Source organism: Macrotis lagotis, chromosome 1 (genome assembly GCF_037893015.1).
Source record: "Macrotis lagotis isolate mMagLag1 chromosome 1, bilby.v1.9.chrom.fasta, whole genome shotgun sequence".
Taxonomy (NCBI): Eukaryota; Metazoa; Chordata; class Mammalia; order Peramelemorphia; family Peramelidae; genus Macrotis; species Macrotis lagotis.
In genome coordinates, this window is record NC_133658.1 from 763,767,675 (window position 1) to 763,792,018 (window position 24,344).

At 33.9% G+C, this 24,344-nt stretch overlaps 1 protein-coding gene across 4 annotated transcripts in view; it reads right to left on the reverse strand.

Moving 5' to 3' along the window:
- Positions 1-432: 432 nt before the first annotated feature.
- The window catches only part of SLC36A4 (solute carrier family 36 member 4), a 60,116-nt gene continuing 36,204 nt past the window's right edge, over positions 433-24,344 (reverse strand). For 3 of the 4 annotated variants that reach the window (XM_074216442.1, XM_074216443.1, XM_074216444.1), the window contains exons 7-11: positions 22,354-22,578; positions 19,908-20,006; positions 16,793-16,962; positions 14,862-15,031; positions 434-6,021 (exon numbers count right to left, since the gene is read on the reverse strand). In XM_074216442.1, coding sequence (XP_074072543.1) covers positions 5,714-6,021; positions 14,862-15,031; positions 16,793-16,962; positions 19,908-20,006; positions 22,354-22,578 — 972 coding nt within the window. In that variant the 3' untranslated portion in view covers positions 434-5,713. Of the gene's footprint in view, positions 6,022-14,861; positions 15,032-16,792; positions 16,963-19,907; positions 20,007-22,353; positions 22,579-24,344 lie in introns of all 4 variants that reach the window. The other variant, XM_074216441.1, reaches the window with a different exon arrangement.

Consider the following 24,344-nt stretch of genomic DNA (forward strand, 5'->3'; position numbering starts at 1 on the left):
ATTGCCAACTGGTGCTGGTACCCTACACACTACACTCTAGACAGGCCTCCTTTCCAGTGTCACAGACCTTTCTGATTGACCTGTTTTCTGAGGCCAGAAAAATATTTCACCCTGACTTTTTATGGGATCACCTATTTCAAAGTTGGGTTTGAGGTATTATTTTAAAATTGTTTGTAGGAGATAGAGTTCAGCTGGGTTGCTGTCTCTGAATCTGCACCTTGGCTCCACTTCTTCCCTAGATTTCTTTTAGAAAGAGTTGTAGGTACTAATAATAGCTTAGAAAAGCACTAAATAGAATAATTATGCTAAATAACAATGATCACATAGAGTATGTATATAGCAAAGAGATCATTCTGCTACCGAAAAAAAAAGTGACAAGAAATGCTAATCAAATATTATTCATTCTCTGTAGTTGGGCAAGCCATCCCCATTCCTAAATATTATCATTCCCAATTCATCTGAATCTTTATCTTACAATTTGCATAAATTATTTCTGCAGCCCAGAAATATCCATGCAGATATATGTTCACTCACATAACAGGAATTGGATTTAAACATATGTTCCTGTCACGTTCAAATAAGGTCAGTTTTATCTTAGATGACCAGTCTTAAATCACTGTCATTTTTATGACAGTATGTTATGTAGCAATGGTCTTTAATCAAATAAAAGATGAGGCAACAAAAAATTGTCCAGTAAATAATGATATCTTTATTGAAATTCCAAACTTAAGTTACAGAACAGACATAAATTCTCTTCCTTCACATTCAACCTCTGATTAAGAAAAAAATGTAAGGAGAAAAAAGCACTGGCTTAGAGAAATGATTTAATCTAGAACTATAAAAAAAATCTCAATTCAGATTACTTTCCTTAAAATTTGATAAAGCTGCATTTTTCCATTTATCAATGAAATTGCCAACATCATTTTCAGTCATTAGTTTACAACAGAGCCTTTAATACTCAACCAAAATAAAAAAATCCACATAGTATACAGTACGTGCATAGAAATTCATTAACCAACATGGTCTCTTAAAAATCAGAATAAATTGCCATCATTTTTCAGAGGGGTTTGGAATAGTATTGCCTATCATTTCTTTGGAATGGTTTTCTTTTATAGTACCTCATTTATATATCAAACATGTTCATATATTTATTTTCATAGCAATGTGGGTGCTCAGTGGCCCATGCCAATGAAATCATGTTCTATTATAACAATATGATTCTAAAACCTTTGCATACTCATCACTATCATGTTAGAAGTCTTTAAAAAGTGTCTCTCAAACTGACATGTAGGGAAGTTCCAAAGGGATCATAGAAACAGGAGTTGTAAGCTCAACATCTTTCACATCTTAGTTTTACTGATCTAATATATGCATATCACTATGGTAGTCTATCTTTTATGATAACATTTTATTGTGCTATTTATTTTCTTTATTATTATTATTATAGCTCTCCCCATTATTGTTTTCCTCTAAATGACCAAAATAAAAGTTACACATGACCTAATGGGCAGGGGGCAAATGGAATAATTTTGCAAATTCATAATAAAGTTGCTTGCAGGTTTTTTTTGAGGAATAATAGTTTACAGTTTAAAATAGTTTAGAGAAGAAATGCTTGAGTATATTGAGTAAGGCTACGCCTCTGTTACAATTTGTACAAGTCTCACAGACCTAAGAAATTTAAGGACAATGTCTGTAGAAGAATAATGGTTCTAACAGAGACTTCCATGAGGAAGGAGTTATAAAGATGACCCTGAGAATTGAATTTACTAATACTTGTGTGTAGGATGTAATCATCAGACCAAGCTGATGCCAAACTATAATATTCCTAATCCCCATAGAATTCTGGCTAACTTTTTTCTTCCCTGAAAGGTATGATGAATGTAGAAAGAGAAAGTCTCTGGATAAAATAATTTGAGAACTATTTTTAAACTAAATTCAGTGTTCTGGAAGGCCTAATTTAGAAATCAGTGATACCTACATGAATGTGTAAAGTTAATCAAATTAGGTCTGACATTAGTTAAAGGCAGATAGAGCGACAGATGAATACCTTATTGTACATACTGACTCCAAAGGAATTATATGAATCCCTGGCATTTAGCTTATTGACCTATTTGTGTATCAAAGCTAGTTTGCTCAACCTAGTGCAGCCAGTCCTGTTGTTCTAGATTTTTCACGTTACAGTGATATTGGGCTTTATTGGGGTAGAGCAATGGCTTCCTGGACACTGCCTACCACCTGTGGCTTAGCTACCCACGTGTCTGGTTTAATTTTCCTAAAGTAGGACAAAGTGGAAAAACCAAGAATTAAAACATAAAGGTCTCATAACTTTTCTGTATCTAAGTTGGTTTGTAACACTATCAGGAAATATCATAGTTAAGTCAAGTTAGTGTGAGGCTTTCTTTTGGTTTCTTGAATTCCCCAAACCTGAATACCTACGTGAATTACCACTTATCCCAAAAGAGGCAATACTATAATATATGGAGAAAATATTAAAGATTTTCAGGTCCAACTGCATCACTCTCCTGATGAGGAAATTAGAACTTAAGAGAAATAAAGTGACCTACCCAAATCGCACACCCCCAGTAAGTGCCAGGTCTAGGAACTGGCCTGTCCTCACTATCATATTTCAGCACTCCCCCACCCCCATTACTTAAGTGATTTAATCTTGGTGGAAGTCCAAGTTTCCCAAAGACTGAACATGGCACTTCAGCAGAACATGAATCTTCAACATGACACATGGAAGGCCCAACAAGTGCTACACAGGAGACAATGGACACAAATGGATTTGGTACATACATTCATTCATACTCTCATAGCCAGTGTAAAAGCAGCAGTGAGGACCAATGAAAGAGAAAAATCTTCACAGAAAAAATTTATCTAGGTCTTTGTCAATCACAAAAACTGAAATTTTCACAGAAAAAACTAATATCACTGTTCAGTAATTTCCATTGTAAAGAATAGTACAGCTGTTATAAACATCTCCACTCGTTTCCACCCCTCTCCATCTTTTCTTTTTTACCAGACTTGTGAATTCCTTGGGGTAGTACAGGAAATCCAGAGGAAAGAAACTGCTTTTACCAATGCTCATAGGCAACTTCTTTGCAACTCAAAGGTCTGAAAGAGTAGCCAAGGGCACTGAGAGGTTAAATGAGTTGTCTAGGATCACAAACTGAGTGTCAAATAGTAGGACTTCTTCTGACTGGCTCTATTGCCTATAACATTTGATCTTTCCTCTCACCTACCTTTACTAAATAATGCACAGGTATATCATATTGTTATTGGACAAAGATTTCTTGCTAAGAAGTCGTTACCTACTTACTCTTTAGATTTCCTGTATGTTTGCTTTTTGCCGGTTGTCTTTACATTTAAAATTTAGAGGACTTCATAATGAAATATTTAATCAATAAAATCTCTTCATTTATGGATGCCTGATGAAACCATATATAGTTTTTATATGTGGGGAATTAGAAAATAATTTTTTGCTGGAAGTTGTTTCTTGATCAAAAAAATAACCAAGGAATGGTGTTAGAATTATCTATTTTCAGAAGCAAATAATAAATATTTAATATTAAATTATATTTAAAATGGATGAAAAGTAGTAGTTTTCTGGTTACCAATAGTAATATTTATAAAAATTAGCATTTCCACAACAACAGAATTACTTTTCATTAAAGTTTCTTGTTTCATTTTTTTATAGCCTTTAAACTCTCATTTAAAAATGAAGATTCAATGTAGTGCCCTCAATATGAAAGCACAGCAAATTGATGATCTTAATAAACTACAAAATCATGATAGCTATCAAAATAAATAATATAAAATATAGTGTTACACTTGCTGAGATGAATGATATGAGCAATCTTAAGCCATGTCAAACTTACAAAAAATAAATCAAGATGGAGTAAATGCACCATTATTGTGATCTTGATAGCTTCTTAAATAATGCTATTCCTTCAGAGTATGTTACTGTGACAAAAAAGTATAAAACTTTTTTAGTTTTTTTTTGCAAGGCAATGGGGTTAAGTGGCTTGCCCAAGGCCACACAGCTAGGTAATTATTAAGTGTCTGAGACCGGATTCGAACACAGGTATTCCTGTGTTAGAGCTGGTGCTCTAACCACTGCACAACCTAGCTGCCCCCATATAAAACTTTTTAAAGTGTGAACTAAGAGGATAATTATATTTTTCATGCTCTGCAATTCATATTTCACCCTTTAATTTTTCAACTTCTATGTTAATTGAAAGATTTTTTAAAATGTCATAAATAAGTCATCAAGCAGGGGAAAGCATTTTTTTTCTGTATTTCATAAGCTTCAGAAAATATTTGTGATTTCGTCCTTTTCCTCTCTAGTAGAAATGAATACTTTAGCAAGAATTTTTCTGTAATTAGTTTTTTCTACATAATTGCAGTCATTAAAAGCTTAGGATCCAGCCAGGTAGAAGGTTTGGAAAAAGTTCGGGGGCCCTGGCAGACCTATTAACTGCTACAAGAAGAGGCAGATGCTATGAATAAGAAAGGGCTGACCTTAGATTCTTCAAACTGTCTTAAGACTCCCCAAGAGGAGCAAATGAAGCAGGGAGAAGTCCCCAAGTACAGAAGCCCTCAAAAAGCAGCTGCAAACTCCAGAGGGGAAAGAATGACCAGAGAAGCTGGCAGAGTATCATTGCAATCTCTGTGCTATCATGCAATCACATTGCCAAACGAGTCCAACAAATGAACAGTCAATGATAGCCTGGATTTTTCCCTTCAATCATTCTGAATTGTCAAAATTTAGGTCTTTTAAACTACCTTGAAGTTCTCTTCAGTGAAGGCCAATCTGTACTTGGAAGAAAATAATTCAAAGAGAAGTGGATAGAGTTACATGTCCTTGTCTCTATTTCAAAGAGATCATACACACATTATTCTTCCATTGGAGGAAAAGGAATCTCCTATTTGGCATAGCTGAATATGGGAATATTATTAAGTGAATATTCAGGTAACTGAGAATTTTAAAAACGACTAGAATAAATATAATTTTTATTACAATGATTCACATAATTATACTACTTACCACTAATTAATAATGATTTTGATAATTCAGAAGGCATGTCAGGATTTTATAAGGAAATCATCAATACTATCAATGTTATAAAGAATCATAAAAGAAATTATATATATATGTATGTGTAATACATTGTGTGTGTTTGTGTATACTTTTTGATTGCTTGAATTTTAAATAAATATGAATTCACTGGTTTTTTTTAGTTGATTAATAGTAAAATCATAATCTTTTACATTCTTTACAATGAATATGCCAATATCCATTCTGATAGCTTGGGGGAGTTAGTTCTTCTTTTTAAGTTTTTATTATTAAAAGTTTATTGTTCCCATAGATAGAATAACAGTGATGCACATAATGGTCTATCTCCTGAACAGGAAAAAAAAGGGGACTGGTTTGAAAGGCTTCTGAATGAGGTAGGGTATTAACAAAAAGTTTAAACAGTACAGTAACTTCTAGATCTTTTGACTTTCTTTGAAATTGTTGAGATTGAATGGTACAGTTTCACCAAAGTAAATACTTTTATATAATATTACTAATAAAGAAAGGCCATTTGTTACAATAAGTATAATATTGGAAAAATGTAAAAAAAGTTTTTAAAATATGTCCTCCTAGTTTTCATCTTATACTACATTTTCACAGTTAAGCAAAGAGTGGAAGGTTTCCAATCCTATTACATTACTTGAAACCAGATGCCACATAAGTTGAATTTAGACCTATAGCTGGACCTTGTGTAGCATTAGGCAATAATATAGTAGCAGGATAAATAATTTCTTCAATAGATACATATGTTCCTATTAAGAAACCAGCAATTCCAATGACTAATATCAAGATATCTTTGAGAATCATCCACAGGCTGAAACTTTCCTTGTAAAATATAAGAATTTCAATTAAGGGTGGCAGAATGAGTGCCAATGTACTACTGCTCACAGCTCCAACAAGGGAAATCACTATATCCAAACGAGGAATCAGGATTGCTACGAGACCTGTGAAGAACAGAAAACATGGGCATGAAGGAATGAACATCAAAATAGATATGTTCAGTTCAGTCAGAAAACAACAACAAATGATCATTAAATGAGAAGTTCTTGAACAAGAATCTTAAATTGAACCAGGATATAGATTTTGCCAAACCAGCTAGGCTGTTACCTTAGGGAGAAAAGACCTTTAATTTTTTACTTTGAAGCTCTAAGTGAAAGAAAATAAAAATGTGATCTATAACTCTTAAATTGGAGCAACAATGACTTTTTTAATGGCCATAAGGAATCACAAATAGCTGTTTTTATTTTATAGGTGGGAAAATAAGGTGCAAACTGATAAAATGCTTTGTCTAAAGTCATACAACATTGTGGCAGAAGCAGAACTAAACTCCAAGGCTGCAGATTTTGAATTTAGTACCTTTCTAGTATGCTATTCTGCTTTTTATATCTAAGCAAAAATTAATTTTCTTGGGGAAAGGATGCTAAATATTGCTGTTTCCTAGGAACTCTTACTCTTAGCCTAGAACTGGAGTTATTAGCTTTTTTGTATGCCATAAATTCCCTTTGGCAGTTTGGTGAAGTCTATGGAGTCCTCAGAATAATGTTCTGAAATGCATAAAATAAAAATAATTAAGATTACATACAAAGCCAATTATAGTGAAATGCACACCAAAATATATACATGTCTGTCTGTCTGTCTGTCTATCTATCTATCTAAAGCTGACAAAATTAGGGTTAAGCACTCTTGGCCAAGAAGTATATAATGTAGCAGAAAGAATCTGGGTTGGGACACTGCTTCTAATACTGTGTGAGCCTAGCCAATCAATCTACAATAGTGTCTACAATTGTGCCAGGAGCTATGCTGGTCCTCTGGAGATTCAAAGACAAAAAATGAAACAATAATTTCTACCCTCAAATTTCTTGTGCTGAGTTCCAGTTTCCTCATCTTTAATGTGGAAATAGATAGTTGTGTAACCAAAGTCTCTTGTATAGCATGACAAAAATGCTTTAAGAATCATAAAATTCAGGGACAGTTAGGTAACACAGTGGATAAAGTACCAGTCCTAGACTCAAGGAGACCAGAATTCAAATTCAGTTTCAGACAATTAATAATCACTTAGTTGTGTGACCTTTGGCAAGTCACTAAACTCCATTACCTTGCCCCCCCTAAAATGTATATGAATGTAATTAAATGTTAGTAACATCATTCCTTCTTATTCCATTCTATAAACCTGATTCGGATGAGTATACACAGAAGTCTGAAAGCAATACCCATGCTCATGTAATGGCTTTTATTTTGCTTTGAGATCAAGATGCTATCCCCCCCCCCTTTTTTTAACTTCAGCTGAAGCATAAGAAATTCTGCTCCTACCCTTACCTTTAATCTGCATATCCCTCTGATTCAAGTATGTTTCTTATTAACATACTGTATCTGGTTTTTAATCCATTCTGCTATCCACTCCATTTTATGGATGAATTCATACCATTTACATTCACAGTTAAGATTACCAATTGTAGGGTGTGGGGGAGTCTAGATGGTGGCATTGAGAACAGGTTTTTACCAGGAGCTCTTTGGCAAAATATTTCAAAAACCTTACAATTACAACTCTACCTAAATTTTTGAGAGACAGAGCCCACAGAAATATCTAGTGAGGTAATTTTCCAGCCCAAGGTAACCTGGAAGATCATAGAAAGGCTCTGTTCCATGGGGTTGGAGGGGGCTTTTAGCACAGCCAAGATCACTAGGCCAGAGGGAAGGAGCTCCAGCCTTCCAGGAAGAGCATGCCAGGTGCTTGGGGCCTTGGGAACGCCAGCTCTTAGCAGCAGAAGCAGTTTCCTGACCTGCCAACCTTGGGAATACCAAGCACAACCTGGAAGAACATCAGGAAAACCTCTGCCAGAGGAGTGGGAGCCAGCTTGGCCCTCAGAGCAGCCACAGCCATCAATACAGTCATGGCCCTCAGCACAGCCCAGATCCCAAGCAAATGGAAGCAGGTCCACAGAGCCACTCAACAGCTGCTTCCAGAGTGCTCAGCCCAAGGAAGGTAAGGGGTTGAGGGGAGACTGTTGAGGTCTCCCCTGTTCCTGGGATAGGACTCTGGTGCTTTGTCAATGTTCAGACCCTGGTCACAGTCTGGGATCCCATACTGTCATAGAGCAGGGACCTTCCTCACAGCTCCAGGGCAGAGGGGATTGCTTATGAACATCCACAGACCAAAGCACAGGCCAGGGGAGCAGTCAGAGCCTTTCATAAGACCTTGAAGGAACTAAAAGCTCAGAAAGCATCTCAAAACCAGACACAGGCTGGGGAAATGAGTAAACAGGAAAAAAAAATGAACCTGATCATGGAATTACTTTGGTCCCATGGAGAATCAAAACACACACTCAGAAGATGACAAAGTCAAAGTTTCTGTATTCAAAGTCTCCAAGAAAAATAAGAGTTGGGGAAGAGTTCAAAAAATATTTTGAAAACCAAATAAGGGAAGTAGAGGAAAAAACTGGGAAGAGAAATAAGAACAGTACAGGAAAAACATGAAAACCAAGTCAGCAGCTTGGTCAAGGAGATCCAAAAAATGCTGAAGAAAACAACATATTAAAAACTAGTTTAGGTCAAATGAAAAAAGCAGTCCAAAAATTTAATGAGAACAATGCCTTATAAAGCAGAATTGGCCAGATAGAGAGATAAGAAAGCTCTCTGAAGAAAACAACTCCTTCAAATATAGAATGGAGTTATGGGATGATGACTTTTCAAGGAATCAAGAAACAATAAAACCAATACCAAAAGAATGGAAAAACTAGAAGAAAATGTGAAATATCTCTCATGGAAAAATGACTGACCTGGAGAACAGATACAGAAGACACAATTTAAAAATTTATTGGGCTACTTGAAAGTCATGATCAAAAAGACTCTTGACTTCATTTTTAAAGAATTTCTACAGGAAAACTGCTCTGATCTCCTAGAGGCAGAGGGCAAAATAGAAATTGAGAGAATCTAATGATCTCCTGAAAGAGATCCAAAAGAAATAATACCCAGAAATAATATAACTGTATTCCAGAACTTTCAAATCAAAATGAAGATATTGTAAGCAGCCAAACTGAAACAATTCAAATATTGTGGAGCTACAGTCAGGATCACACAGCATCTACATTAAGGGCTCAGAATATATTCTGAAAGGTAAAAGAGCTTAGAATGCAACCAAGAATCAACTACCCAGCAAAATTAAATATCGTCTTCCTCAGGAAAAGATGGGATTCAATGAAATAGGGGAATTTCAAATGTTCCTGTTGAAACAGTCAGAATTTCAGTGAAAGTTTGATCTTCAACTACAGGACTCAGGTGAAACATAGAGAGAATGGATGAGAAGGGTAAATTATGAGGGATTTGATGATGATGAACTGTGCATATTCCTGCATGGGAAGATGATCCTGATAATACTCAGATGAACCTTCTCATTTAATAGAGCAGTTAGAAAGAGCATATTTAGACAAGGCACAGAAGGGAGCTAAATTTGAAGGTATAATATATTGTTAAAAATGGAGTCAATGGGTGAAAAGGGGAATGTACTGGAGAAAGGGAAAAGAGAGGTAGAATAGGCTAAGATATTTCATATAAAAAGTCAAGAAATAGTTTTTTCAATGGTATGGAAGGGAGAAGGTGAGGGGGAAAGAGGGAGCCTTTATTCTCATCAGAAATGGCTCAGAGAGGAAATAACATACATACTTAATAGGGTATAGAAATCTAGAGGAAAAAGAAAGAAAAGGCATGAGATAAAGGGAACAGGGGTTGGGGAGTGGGGTGTAGGTAATAGGGTAGATCATGGGAGAGGATAGTCAGATATAACACATTAAACTTTTTGCAAGGTAGTGGCATTGGGTAGCCTGCCCAGGACAACGGGGCTGGGTGGTTGCAGGATCTCTGGGGTAGGATGTAGGCTTGGGGCCTCCTGACCCCAGGGTCAGTGCTCTGTCCACTGCACCACTTGGTTACTCCATGGCACACTAAAGAGGGACAGAGAAAAAGGAGAGAAAATAAAATAAATGGTAGTAGGGAAGAATCGATGGAGGGAATTACAATCAGCAATAGTAACTATGGGAAAATATGGAAGTAACTTCTCTGATGGATTTATGATAAAGAATGCAATCCACCCAGAGACAGAACTGATGGAATTGGAACACAAACTGAAGCACATTTTTTTCTTTCTTTCACTTTATTTCTCATGAGGTTTTCTATTTTAGTAGGGAGAGGAAGGGATTATGTTCACTCCTACAAGAAGACTGTATTAGTAATATATAAATAAAAATATAAATTTAAAAAAGATTACTAATTGTGCATTTCTCTCTATTCTGCTTCCCTTCCCCCATTTATCCTTATTTTTGTCTTTCAGCCTCTCCTCCCCATAAATGTTTTGTTTCTGACCTCTGCCTCCCCCAATTCACCCTGTTCTCTAGCAGCAAGCCCCTACTTCCCTTATTCTCATTACCTCCTTTGTAGATTTAGATTTTTATGCCCACCTGAATGTGTATATTATTCCATCTTTGAGCCAATTCTAAGAGAATGAATTTAATATTGCCTGTCATCCTCTTCTCCAATTTTACTTCCACCATAAAAGTTGTTCCAGGCTTCTTTTATAGTAAAATGATTTACTCCACTCTATTCCTCTCTTTGCCCTTCTCCCAGTGTATCCTTCTGGGATATCAAACCAACATGGTCAATTCACACTCATGCTCTCTGTCTCTGTATAGTCTTTCTAACTCCCCAAATAATGATAAAGTTCTTAGGAGTTACAAATATCTTCCAATGATGGAATGTAAGCAGTTTAACCTCATGAAATTCCTTATGATTTCCTGTTTAGCATTTTATACTTCTTTTAAGTATAAACTTCAAGATAAGCTTGACAGAAAATGAGATTAAACAAGAATTTCCAAATGGATCACTGACATATTTTTAAAGTTATACAATTAAAACTTAGAGGGGAATGGGAGATCCTATATTTTATCATTGTGGGTGGAGAAACTACTTATGAGAAAACAGGTTTATACAGAGAAGGAATTTTAAGAGAACAAAGAAACAATTATATAAAATTTATAAAAACATAAAACGATATTTGTCATTATACAAATTTTTACAAAAGTAAAAGCAATGTATTCAGAATTTTTAAAAACTATAGACAGACTTTGTAAACATCTTTGCATTAAACATTGAAAATAAAAATTTAATGTCTATAACTGGCACATAACACTGAAAGTCATTCTACAAAAGATAAATTGTCAAAAACTAAACTGCCAAAGATGAAATGTGGTTGTTAAAGAGAAAAAATTATCAAAAATCATATGAATAGTATTCAACATTAGTTGTAAGAAAACCACAAATTAAAACAAACCTGAGCTATTACTATCCACATATCAAACTAAAAAAGACAGTAAAAGAAAAAATACATATTAAGATTGTGAGAAAAACATAGTAATTCCCTGAAGGCAGAGTTGTGAACTTACTGATCCATTCTGGAAAGTAATATGGAATTGGAAAACAGAAGTTGCAAAACCTACCTTTTGTTCATCAATTCCGCTATGTTTTTAATACTCTAAGAAGGCTGAAGAAAAGACCCATCTTGGGGCAGCTAGGTAGCGCAGTGGACAGAGCACCAGCCCTGGAGTCAGGAGTACCTGAGTTCAAATCTGGTCTAAGACACTTATTACCTAGCTGTGTGGTCTTGGGCAAGCCACTTAACCCCATTTGCCTTGCAAAAAAAAAAAAAAAGACCTATCTTTATAGAAATATTCATAATAATGACACTTTGGCGGTTCTAGAAAAGAGATGAGAAAATTTACCTCCTCATGAGTATGAAATGCTACACATGAAGTTACTATATTTGGTAATTAGATTTGGTAATTAGGAGATTATAAATAACTATGGAAAGAGCAGTTTGGGTTCAATTGATAAGGTCAGAAGCCAGATTATATAGAGAGTTAAAATGAGAAGAAATAGAAGCATTCTAAATGACCTTTACAAGGAAGTGAACTACAAAAGATAAGAGCTGTGGAATGATAGTGGGGATACATGGATCAAATGAGGAATTTTTAAAGATGGAGGAGTCATGCGCATATTTGCAGGTAACAAGGAGGCAGCCAATAGACATGGAGAGATTGAATATAAATTGAAAAAAAAAAAAACAAGCCATTCCCCAATTGACAAATGGTCAAAGGATATACAAAGGAAATTTACAGATGAAGAAATCAAAGTGATCCATGGTCATATGAAAAATTGCTCTAAATCACTACTTATTAGAGAAATGCAAATTAAGGCATCTCTAAGGTACCACTTCACACCTCTCAGACTAACCAATATGACCAGAAAGGACAATGATCAATGTTGGAAGAGATATGGGAAATCTGGGACACTAATGCATTGTTGGTGGAGCCGTGAACTCATCCAACCTTTCTGGAGAGCAATTTGGAATTAATGCCCAAAGGGCAACAAAAATGTGCATACCCTTTGATCCAGCAATGCCACTACTGGGTCTATACCCTGAAGAGATTATGAAAAAGGTCAAAAACATCACTTGTACAAAAATATTCATATCAGCCCTGTTTGTAGTGGCAAAGAATTGGAAATTAAGTGAATGTCCTTCAATTGGGGAATGTTTTAACAAACTGTAGTATATGTATGTCATCGAACACTATTGTTCTATTAGAAACCAGGAGGGATAGGAATTCATGGAAGTCTGATTTGAATGAACTGATGCTGAGCGAGATGAACAGAACCAGAAATACATTGTACACCCTAACAGCAGCATGGTGGGGGGGTGATGATCAACCTTGATGGACTTGCTCATTCTATCAATGCAACAATCAGGGACAATTTTGGATTATCTTCGATGGAGAATACCATCTGTATCCAGAGAAAGAATTGTGGAATTTGAACAAAGACTATTAGCTTCAATTTAGGGGAAAAAACATTATCTTATTATGTAATTTTGCTATCTCTTATATTTTATTTTTCTTCCTGAAGGATATGATTTCTCTCTCATCACATTCAATTTAGATCAATGTGTACTATTGAAACAATGTAAAGACTAACAGAATGCCTTCTGTGGGGGTGGGGGAAGGGAAGCAAGAACAGGGGAAAAATTGTAAAACCCAAATAAAATATTTCTTATAAAAATGAATATAAATTCAAAAGAGCTTAGGGGTGAAGATAATGAGTTCAGTTTCGGACATGGTACTTTTGAAATGTCTACAGAACATTCAATTTGAGACACCCAAAAGGCAGTTGGATATACAAGGTCAGAGTCAGAAGAAAAATTAGGGATACTCAAGTGGATTTGAGAATCATTAGTATAAAGATAACTGAATCCAAGGAAGCTGATTAGATCACCAAGTGAAACAGTACAGAGGGAGAAGAGATGCTCTCTGGGCAATAACCAGAGTAAGCAAGAAAGACCTGGAGAAAAATCCAAAAATGAAAACCAGTGAGCAGAGAGTATCAATGATAAGAGTATGATCAATAGTGTCACAAGCTGAAGAGAGGTCAAGATGAATGAGGACTGAAAAAGATCACTGCCAAATCTAGGCAATTAAGCGATAACTTTGGAGAGAGCAGTTTCAGTTAAATAATGAGTTTGGAAACCTGTGCATAGAGAATTAAGAGAAAACAAGAGGACAGGAAGTAGAGACATCTATGGTAGATGGCTTTCTCCAGGAGGCTTTGCCAGAAAAGGTTAAGAGATATTTGGGATGAGAGTGAAAATAGATCAAATAAAAATTTTCTGAGGATGAATGGACATATTCAAACGCAAGTAGAAAACAGTCAATAAATAGGAAAAGATTGAAGTTAAAAGAGAAAAGATGGGTATGACTATCCTACTCCTTGAAGCAATATCTCATCCTCAAGGGCAGCTAGGTGGCAGAGTTTGGATAGGGCACTGATTTTGGAGTCAGAAGAATGGGAGTTCAAACCCAACATCAAACACTTACTAGCTGTGTGACCTTGGGCAAGTCATTTAACTCAGACTGCCTCACATCCAGGGCCATCTCCAGTCAGCTTGATTCATATCTGACCACTGGATTCAGATGGCTCTGGAGGAGAAAGTGAGGCTGGTGACTTAGCACAGCAACCCCTCACTCAAATCCAATTCATGTGCTTGTCATCGTATCACCTCCCTGATGTTGTGGTCTTCTTCGAGAATAAAGGACAAACACTATCACCACCACCACCATCATCATCATCTCATCTTCATGCAGTCAAAGATTGTATTAGCTTTTGGGACTGCTGACAAAACTTCAATGAGATTAAGTGTGTAGATAAAAGGAATACTACTTATAGTATCTGCCTCAGAGAAATAAAATAAGGCATATTGTAAACCTTAAATCACAATGTAAATATAAGCTATTTCTATCACTATCTACAACTGAAAGGAGGTTTTAAAAAATAATATTGTAGTTACTAGAGCAATAAAAACCTTAAAAACAAGAAATAAGAATGAAATAAATTTATAAAGATACTAAATTCATTTTTGGGCAGCAATCAAAAGAGTAATGATTTTAATATGATACAAAAATCCTGAGTGTGATAAGACAACTTTGTAGCATATCAAAGGTTAGACTAATTAAAAAATTACTATTTTAATGAAAACGTCCATAAAAGATGAAAAAGTTTAAATGGCATTTTTGAACTTGTTTTAAGTTATAGAGTTATTGATATATAATTTTAGTATTATGGAATTATTTCTGTAGCCTCTATTAAAATCCTAACTTACAGAAAATTATATTTAAAAATTATGAATGTTATATGAAAAATAATGTCAATATAATAATACAAATAAAAACATGCATTTATAAATACTTACAGGTAATAAAAACTAAAAAAGTCCTAATAATGAGTTCGCAGATTAGCTTCGATTTATTTTGAAATTTAGATGTGAGTCCTGGAATGATGATTTCTGCTGGAACGTAGAACTGAATTGAGTAAGTCACAAAAATTCCAAAGGAATACAGAATTTTCACTGATTGATATAACCTGTCAAAAAATATTTAAAGTAAGTTTTAACAGTTATTTAAATGCAATTTCTGGTTTATATGTAGCACTTTGACTCCTTCTTTTCCCCTTATCACAATTTATTATTTTCACAATTTATACTTTTGTAAAAATCACAGATCCCTTTCCCACCTCACAATCAGTAGATTCTAAGTTCCCTAAAGGGAGGTAGAATGTGATTTTTCATTTTTGCATCCCTTGCAATTTGCACAAGGTATGTTCATAGCTTTCCAATTTCTGAAACTCCTGGGTCTGTTGTTGTTTGTCCTTGAAGGATAAAATGTCGTGACAATTAGATGAATTAGATTTAATTGAAGGAGGGCTGTGCAAAGTCAGTCTCACTTTTTCTTCCAGAGCCATCTTGATCCAGTGGTAAAATATAAACCAGGATGTCTAGAGATAGTCTTGGATGCAGTAGGAATTTTGGTTCTATATTCAATATTTCAAGGTAGAAAATCCTTTGTGTCTAAAGATGATAAAAATCTCCAAATTTAGAAAAAACAACAAACCAGTTTCTATTTTTACATTTTGACATCTTTCTTAGGATGAAAAAAATCTACATTGCTAAAGGTGGTCTTTCTCTGAATTTCAAAAATATTCATTAAAATCACCTTAGATTATAATAATATACACAAATTCTTATTTACTATATATTGTTTACCATATTTTTCACTTTTGAAAATGTTTCATTTTTTACCTTCTCATTTTTCCCTTTTGTTCTAATTCTTCTTTCACAACGTGAATACTAAGGAAATATGTTTAACATAGTTATACATATATAACTGCCATGTACCACTGTCAAAGAAAAGAATAAGGAAAAGGAAGGAGGGAGAAAAATGTAGAGTCCCAAATCTTACAGAAAGTGAATGTTGAAAACTATATTTGTAATTGAAAAAATTAAAAATTAAAAAGCAATTAAACATAAAAAGAAAAAACTAAACAAGCATTTAAAAAAAAGAGTGCTATTGAGAATCAATTGGAAAAACCAAGGGAAAAGAAGAACAAGTGTACAGAGAAATAGTAACAATAAAAAAGACAATTATCAGGGATGTAATTTGAACACTGAAGGAGAAGAACACTTATTTCTTTACTACTCTTTGCTGTAAAGAGAGTACAACATAAGCTCCATGACAGCAAGAATAATCCTTTTTGTCTTTATACCCCAGCACCTGGAACTATGCCTTACACATTGTAGACTCCACTATCTTGTTTGCTAAACTGAAGTCATTGCTAATAGTTCAAAGATGTCCTTACTGGCAATGGTTATAGAAGCTATTAATTGGTAACAGTCTATTTTCCATTGTACTTAGAGAAGTTATATTTTCATAGTTCATATCTATAATAATTAGCTTAAAAAAGAATTTCCTCAATCTTATTGATCAAAATTAATAATGATGTAGCAGTGGCTATGTTTTCCTCCCTATACTTCATCCCTTTCCACTGGTTTGTTCAGGTTCTGAAAAACCAAAATTTACTTGGCTCCTTCTATGATCTCAATTCTGTTTCTATATGTCAAAGTCCTACTTCTCAATTACCCAATATTTAAATTAAAATATTTTCCTTCTTTGAATGGAAAAGTTAATAATCAAAACTTCTTGTCTTTCTGTAATGGGTTGAAAACCATGAATATTTGTATGTCAAAATGAAAAGAAAAAATGGCAAAGAATATATTTTTAAAGTAAATGTTTAATTTATATTAGTATTTCAATTACATTAAATGGAGCAAAAAGTATGTCTACCTACCATTCATCTTGAGGAAGATTTAAAGTTATGCTGCCTTTGATTTCATCTTGAAAACGCATATATCCGAGGGTGGCTAACGTTATATACAGAGTTGTAACAATCCCCATGCCAATGTTCAATGCTTCTGGGAAGCGTTTCGTTTCTTTCATTTGATTTTCCAGTGGGAGTACCTGAGAATGGGGAGAGATATAAAAAAAAAAGATATGCTTTAATTACCTAGCTGTGTGGCCTTGGGCAAGCCACTTAACCTGGTCAGGGGTTAGTCTGCATTGCCAAAACAACTGCTGGCAAGGCCCAAAATTCAATGAATCTAGTTGTTTTTTAGGAGTGAATTAATGTTTGATCAAACATAGCCTACAAGGTATTTTATAAATATCCAAATAACCCTTAGCAAATAAAAGGTTCCTCACCCTTGAGCTAAAGCCAACACAATAATCTCCTAAAAGTAGGGGGCTAATTATTGTTCCCTATTTCTCCTTCCTTTTGCATCTAACTTCCCTGAGAAAGTCATCTCCAACAGACTCCTGCATTTCAGAAGAGCACTCTCTTCTGAATTCTGACATCATTCATCTAAAGCTGCTCCACCAAAATTACAATGACCTCTTTGCTGTCAAATCCAATGTCCTATTCTCATTTCTGATTCTTCTTGACCTCTCTAGAGCCTCTGACACAAGTGATCGACTTAATCTCCTTGATCTTCGATTTGCTTTAGGTTTTCAGAACACAACTCTCTTCTGATTGCTTCTCCTCAGTCTCCTTTTCTAGATTTTCCATCAGGACATTCCACTTAATACAAGTGTACCACTGCACTGGGCAGTCTTCTCTATACTATTTCTCGTCACTCCCATGAACTCAATGATTATCTTTGCTATGATTCTCAAATCTACTTAAATATCCCTATCCTCTCTGCTGACATCTGGTCATACAACTCCAACTGTCTAATAGTCATCCCAAATTGGATGTGTTACAGACATCTTAAAAACAATGTATCCAAAACTGAACTCATTATCTTTACTCTGAAACCCTTCCACTTTTCGAACTTTCCTATTATTGGTTTATTCTTTTAAAAAATTTTATTTATTTTTAACTTTATTTTCTTTTTACATTTTGAGTTCCAAATTCTCTCCTTTTTCTCACCCCTACATCCAATGAGAAGGCAAGCAATATATCAATTTTATAAGGGAAAGTATGTAAAACATTTCCATATTAGTCATGTTTCAAAAAAATCAAGAAAAATTAAGTATGAAAATTACCCTTTAATTTTCACTCAGAGATCATCAGTTTTCTCTTTGGAGGTGGATAGAGTTTTCATCATGAGTTCTTTGGAACTGTCTTGGATCATTTTATCGATAAGCATAAACAAGTCTTACATAACTGATCAACACCATAACACCCCTTTTACTGTGTACAAGTCTCCCAGTTCTCACTTCAATTAGAATCAGTTTATATAGTTCCCATGTTTTTTCTGAATGCCCCCCTTTATTTGCACAATTTTAGTCCATAACAATCATATGCCACAACTTCTTTAGCCATCCCCCAATTGATAAGCATCCCCTTGATTTTCTATTCTTTGCTATTACAAAAAAGCTGTGTTAAATAGTTTTTTAAAAAGATGTGCTTTTTCTATTTCTTTGATCTCTTTGGAATACAGAACTGATAATAGTATTGCTAAGTGAAAGGTATGCATAGTTTTATAAGGCAAGGTTAGTACCATATTGAATCCAGAAGAGTTGGACCAGTTCACTACACCTACAGTTCATTAACATATCTATTTTGCCCTCATCCCCTGCAGCACTTGTCAATTCTCATAGGTGTGAAGTGGTACCACAGAGCTGTTTTAATTTGCATATCTCTAACCAAAAGTAATTTAAAGGACTTCTTTCATATGACTATATACAGTTTTGATTTATTTTTCTGAAAACTTCCTATTTGTATCCTTTGATCATTTATCAAGTAGAGAATCCCTCTTGGCCAAAGGTACTCTTCTACCCCTGAAATACGTATAGGCAATGGTATTCCCAAACAGGGTCTAGTCCTCCATGAAGTGATAGCACAGAGTACTGTATTTGCTATAGTACTTCATTGTCTCTCACTTGAGAGTGCTCTCAGCTTCTCCTTTGCCACTTAATCCTACCACTAGTGTTTCATCCATGTGGGCTCTGGACCAGTCTCTTACCCTGTGCCACAGATTTCTCTTTCTGATCTCCTTATGATATCTTGGGCTGGAAGAATGTCTCACTCTGATCTTTTTTTGGCTTTGGTATCCCAGAATTTTATTTCTTTTATTTTTAAAGTTTTTTGGAGGGAAATGTTGAGAGAGCTCAGCTGAATGCTTTCTCTATTCTGCTGAAGGAATCACTATCCTCCTATTAACTCAGGCTCACAAACTTAGGTGTCACCCTCAACTCCTTATTAGCTCTCATCAGTCATCTGCAAGTCTATTGATTTCACCCTGTAACATGTTTCGCATATACTCCCATCTTTCTTCTGACACTGACCAACCCTGCATAGCCCCTCATCATCTCATTCTTGAATTTTTACAAATGGCTCCCGTTTAGTTTTATTTATCACAAGTCTCTCCCTACTTTAGTCCATTCCCTTTACATACAATTCTAACTAGATCACCCCTATTGCATACATATTTCAATAAACTCTAATGCCTCTTATCACCTCTAAGCACATAAGTAAAACCTTCTGTCATTAAAAGTTCTGTGACATAACTTGCCTTCTTCCCTGTATTTTCAGGCTTCTACTATCTTACACTTTCCAACATGAACTTTGGGAACCAGTGACACTTGACCTCCTTACTGTTCTTTGCACAAGACACACTCTATCTTCCAATTTAGTTTTATATCTTTATGTGTGTACACGTGGATGGATGTATGCACACACATACATATATACACACGTATACACATGTTATGTGTGTATATAGCATAGGTGTATTGAAGAAATATACTTTTTCCTCCTATAATTTGAGTCATACAGAAACCTATAATCTAACATGGAAAAAACAGTCAAACTAAGAAAATAAAAATTTTAAAAATGCTCATTTAAAATAAAAAAAAATTTATCTAACCCTTTAAATACTTAATGCTTCAAGATAAATTCTTACCACTCCAATGCCTTCAAATGCAAATACAGCTGTACCAAAAAAGAGTGGATATTTCTTCCAACCAGCCACAGCTGGAAGTCTTTGGGGATCTGGTATATCCTAGAGATGGAAGAAAAACAAAAGGCTTTCACAGTTCTGTGGGAGTTCTTAGTTAATCAAATGAAATTTACAAAGAACAAAATCAATTACCTTCTTGTACTTCCTAACTTTTTTAAAACCTAAAAATTCACAATTTTTATTTTCAAACAAAAAATGACTGCATTTAAACTAGACTTATTCTATCAAGTTCAAACATCAAATATTAATTCACCTTCCCATACAAGCTACAATGGGAATTAAATGCAGAGTACGGGGTACCTAATAATAAGATTGATCTTAAAGAAAGAGCAAGTGAAGTTTAGACCTCAAGCAGAAAGCTATCCCAGTTAATAGGTCCTCATTGGTATTGGTATCTTTGATTTCCCAGCTTTCTTTGTCTTACCCTTGGAACTTCCTAGAATCTGACAAATGTCTTGGATTTTATCCTTAAATCCTAATCTTCCTTACTGGTATCTGTTGTTCCTGGTTCTTGTCAACCCGACATCTTATTTTATTATTTTATTATTTTATCCCAATCTGGCTTGGAAGCTCTTGGTCATGGGCTTGTCCTAATCTTTCATATGAAAATTCAGTCTAGCATGCTCATTGAGTGCTCAAGCTGGCTTCCATTCCCTTTTCGAATCTGACCCACTTCCATGACTATCCTCTATCATATGTTCATGAGACAAGTTCTTTTTTTAATTTTATTGTCAATAATAATTCAATGCTACCTACAGTGCCAGTATTAACAAAGTCATTTGTCTAAAAAATGTGTTCTTTTTCATAAGTATCTTGAATTGTTTCCAGAAAGAATTTAGTATAGTGCTAAAAACAAGTAGAAATTAAATTGAATGGATGTAACACTTTAAAAAGGTATCAAAAGAGGTGGATGTTTTTCTCTAGTTTTTAAAACTTAACTATACGATCTTAAGCAATTTATAAATTTAAAGCTGGATAATAATGTGGGAGTAATACAATAGGGATTATAAAATGTCTCAAGTATTTCTTACTTAGTCTTAGGTAGGTTAACAAGTTGATGCTACAAGTCCTGAGATAAATGAAGTTATAAGACAAACCAAAATTGATCCAGTAGATCTCCCCCGGGAGTTGCCCTATGTAATTTCTTTCAAGAAAGTGAAAGGCATTTTTAGATTCAGCAAATTATAAAATCATTTGAAGGTTAGGGAAAGAATGGGCAAAATTGGAAAGAACCTCAGAAATCACCTACTTCAACCTATAACTGAATAAGAATCTTCATTACATTATTAAAGGCAAGTGATCATCCCTCAAGTCTTTGCTAAAAAAACTTCAATGAGGGGAACCTGTTCCCACCTAAGTTAACTTTTACATATTTGGATAGTTCTGATTATTTACAAGTTTCTCTTTACTTTATAATCTAAGTTGCCTCTTTAAATTTTCCAAAAGAAACACTTTTAAAGTACTGCAAAATTTATTTAGCTAGCTAAAGAGCAAATATTACATATTACATAAGTAATAGACATGTGCAAACCTTTTTGCTACCAATTTTTAAGCAGTATTTTTGTAAAATTATGATGCAAATTAAAGGAGAAGCTATGTGCATTGTAAATGCTTTTAGATTTACATAAAATTTTCATAAAACTTAAATATATTCTTAGTACACATTAATTAAAAGACTATATTATTAAATATTATTTTTCTCTGTAAAATGAGAAAATTGTCCTGGACAATCCCTATAGCCTCTTCCAGCTCTGGGATCTGTGATTTTATGTGCAAAACACTAAAAAATTATATGCTATGATCTTTAAGAATCTTACAATTTTTTCTGAGATGAAACGTATTATTGTAAAAAGTAATTTTTAAATAATACCAGTTAGTACCACTAAAATAAAAGAGGCAAATCCCTTCCATTGTTGTTGCATCTTTCCTTATTCCTCTGAGATTCTATGACTCCATAAATGATCCACTGATTGGAAATGAAAAATCTGTCTTGGTACTATTAGACATGAACTAAAATGGTATCAATGTCCAGGGCTTGCATTATTAGCATGAATAAAATAGTCATAAAATAAAGTTTAGTGAAATCACCTATCTAGCCTTTGCCTTTCCACATACCATCCTCAAATGGTATACAAATCATAAAATATTTTTATAATTTCTAAAAGTTATTTATATTGAGTATTTTTTTTAGGTTTTTGTAAGGCAAATGGGGTTAAGTGACATGCCCAAGGCCACACAGCTAGGTAATTAATAAGTGTCTGAGGCCAGATTTGAACTCAGGTACTACTGACTCCAAGGTCAGTGCTCTATCCACTGCACCACCTAGCCACCCCCCTATATTGAGTATTTTTAAGTAACAATCAGAAACATAATAGATTAAGATACTTACTCTAATAACATACTGGTAGATTATTATAAGACTGATGGCCATGGAAAGATTGGCAAGGAGTGAAAGCACAGCCAAACTCTTCAATTCACGAACAAGGACCAAAAGAAAGATAAATGGGAGAAAGCAAAGCATATACATCCTCAGGTCAATACTTCTTCTCTCATATAGAGTTGCTTCATCAGTACCATTCAGAGAGAACATTTTCTCTGAAATTCCCTCATGAATCTATAAGAGTATTAGGGGGAGAAAGGAGAAAATATAGAGAAAAAAAAAGAGTTTAACTTTCTTATCGACCCATTTTTACACAACAAAAAAAAAAAAAAAAAAAACTGGCTACAATTAAAAAAGGTATAGAGAAATCAATGACCTATGGGACCATGTAGAAAAACTACTCATAATAATCTTTCAGTAAACAAAAGTTTAGTAGCATCATTTTAAGAACACTAAACTCCCAGAAGCGTTGGAAGTATTTTTTAAAAACACATTTAATTTTTTCTTATTATGAAAAATAAGTATAATAAAACTGTTTTTAGGATGAAGCTAATTATTCTAATATAATAATAATAGTATAGAGCCAACCTTCAAAAGCCTAGAATGAGTTGCAATTATTTTTTAGAAATATGTGACAAAATAAATTATTTTAAAAATCAATCCATCTGTCTAAAATATTTTATAAAACAAATAATTTCTAATTATATTCTATAATTACTTAAAGAACTCACTATATGGCACTACACTAAGTAATAAGTACTAGATGATTTCACTTAAAACCTGGAGCAAATAAACTTTTTACAAAAAAAAGTCAATTATTATTTTAAAAATTATTAGTTTTCAACTGTTTTCAATTTTTAATGTGATATTATTGCCCATACTAAAACATTGACAAATCAGAAAGAATACTATATAACTTCAGAAATATTTCTTTTTAGTTTTGTTTTTCTTTCAAGGCAATGAGGTTAAGTGATTTGCCCAAGATCACAAGCTAGGTAAGTATTAAGTGTCTGAGGCCAGGTTTGAACTCAAGTCCTCCTGACTCCAGGGTCAATGCTCAATCTACTGCATCATCTAGCTGCCCCCAGAAATATTTTTTAACAAAAATGTTCCTTGTAGGAGATCATACTAAGTTTAAATACCACTAAAATAAAACAGGCAAATCCCTTCGATTGTTATTGCAACTCCCTTATTCCTCTGAGATTCTATAAATGATCCACTGGACAGAAATGAAAAATCTGTCTTGGTGTTATTAGAAAAAAACTTTTATATTAGTTATTTCTATTATGCCTTATCAACAAAATGGATATTTAAAATAATAATTCTATATAACTAGGAATAGATATTTTGGTGTATAAAACTGTACTCTTAAAAATCTGTGGAATTTTATTAAGATTATTATTAAATTATTTGATTATTAATTAAATTAAAATTATTAAATAATTTCAATTATTAAAATATATTAACCTTACTATTAATTAAATAAGAATATTATACTATTCATGTAATGTTTTATGAAATACACACAGCCCATGTTTAACTTATGAAATATGCAACAATTTCCAACTCTATCTATCAATGCAGACTGTAAACTTGTCTATAGCTAAGTCTTAGTGAATTGCTTAAGGCTCCCTAAAGTTAAATGACTTGTCTGTGGTCACCCAACTATTAAGTGTGAGTGGTGAGATTTAAACCTAGGTGTTTCTAACTTTAAATCCAGTAAATTCATACCATAAGCCACACTGGCTCTGGTACACACATTATCATTTCAAAATTAATTATTATGTTATTTAAGTGGAACAGAAATGCATTATTAAATCATATGACTTAGCTTTTAGTCAGATATTAATTTTATTTACCTAATTTGTAAAGTAATCATACTATTTAAAGCTTTATAGGTAGCAAAGTATTGCGCTGCAGTAATCCTAAAATAATCATTACAACTGCATACTAATGAGGAAAAATGATCAATAAGTAACATAACTTTAAAACTAAGAACA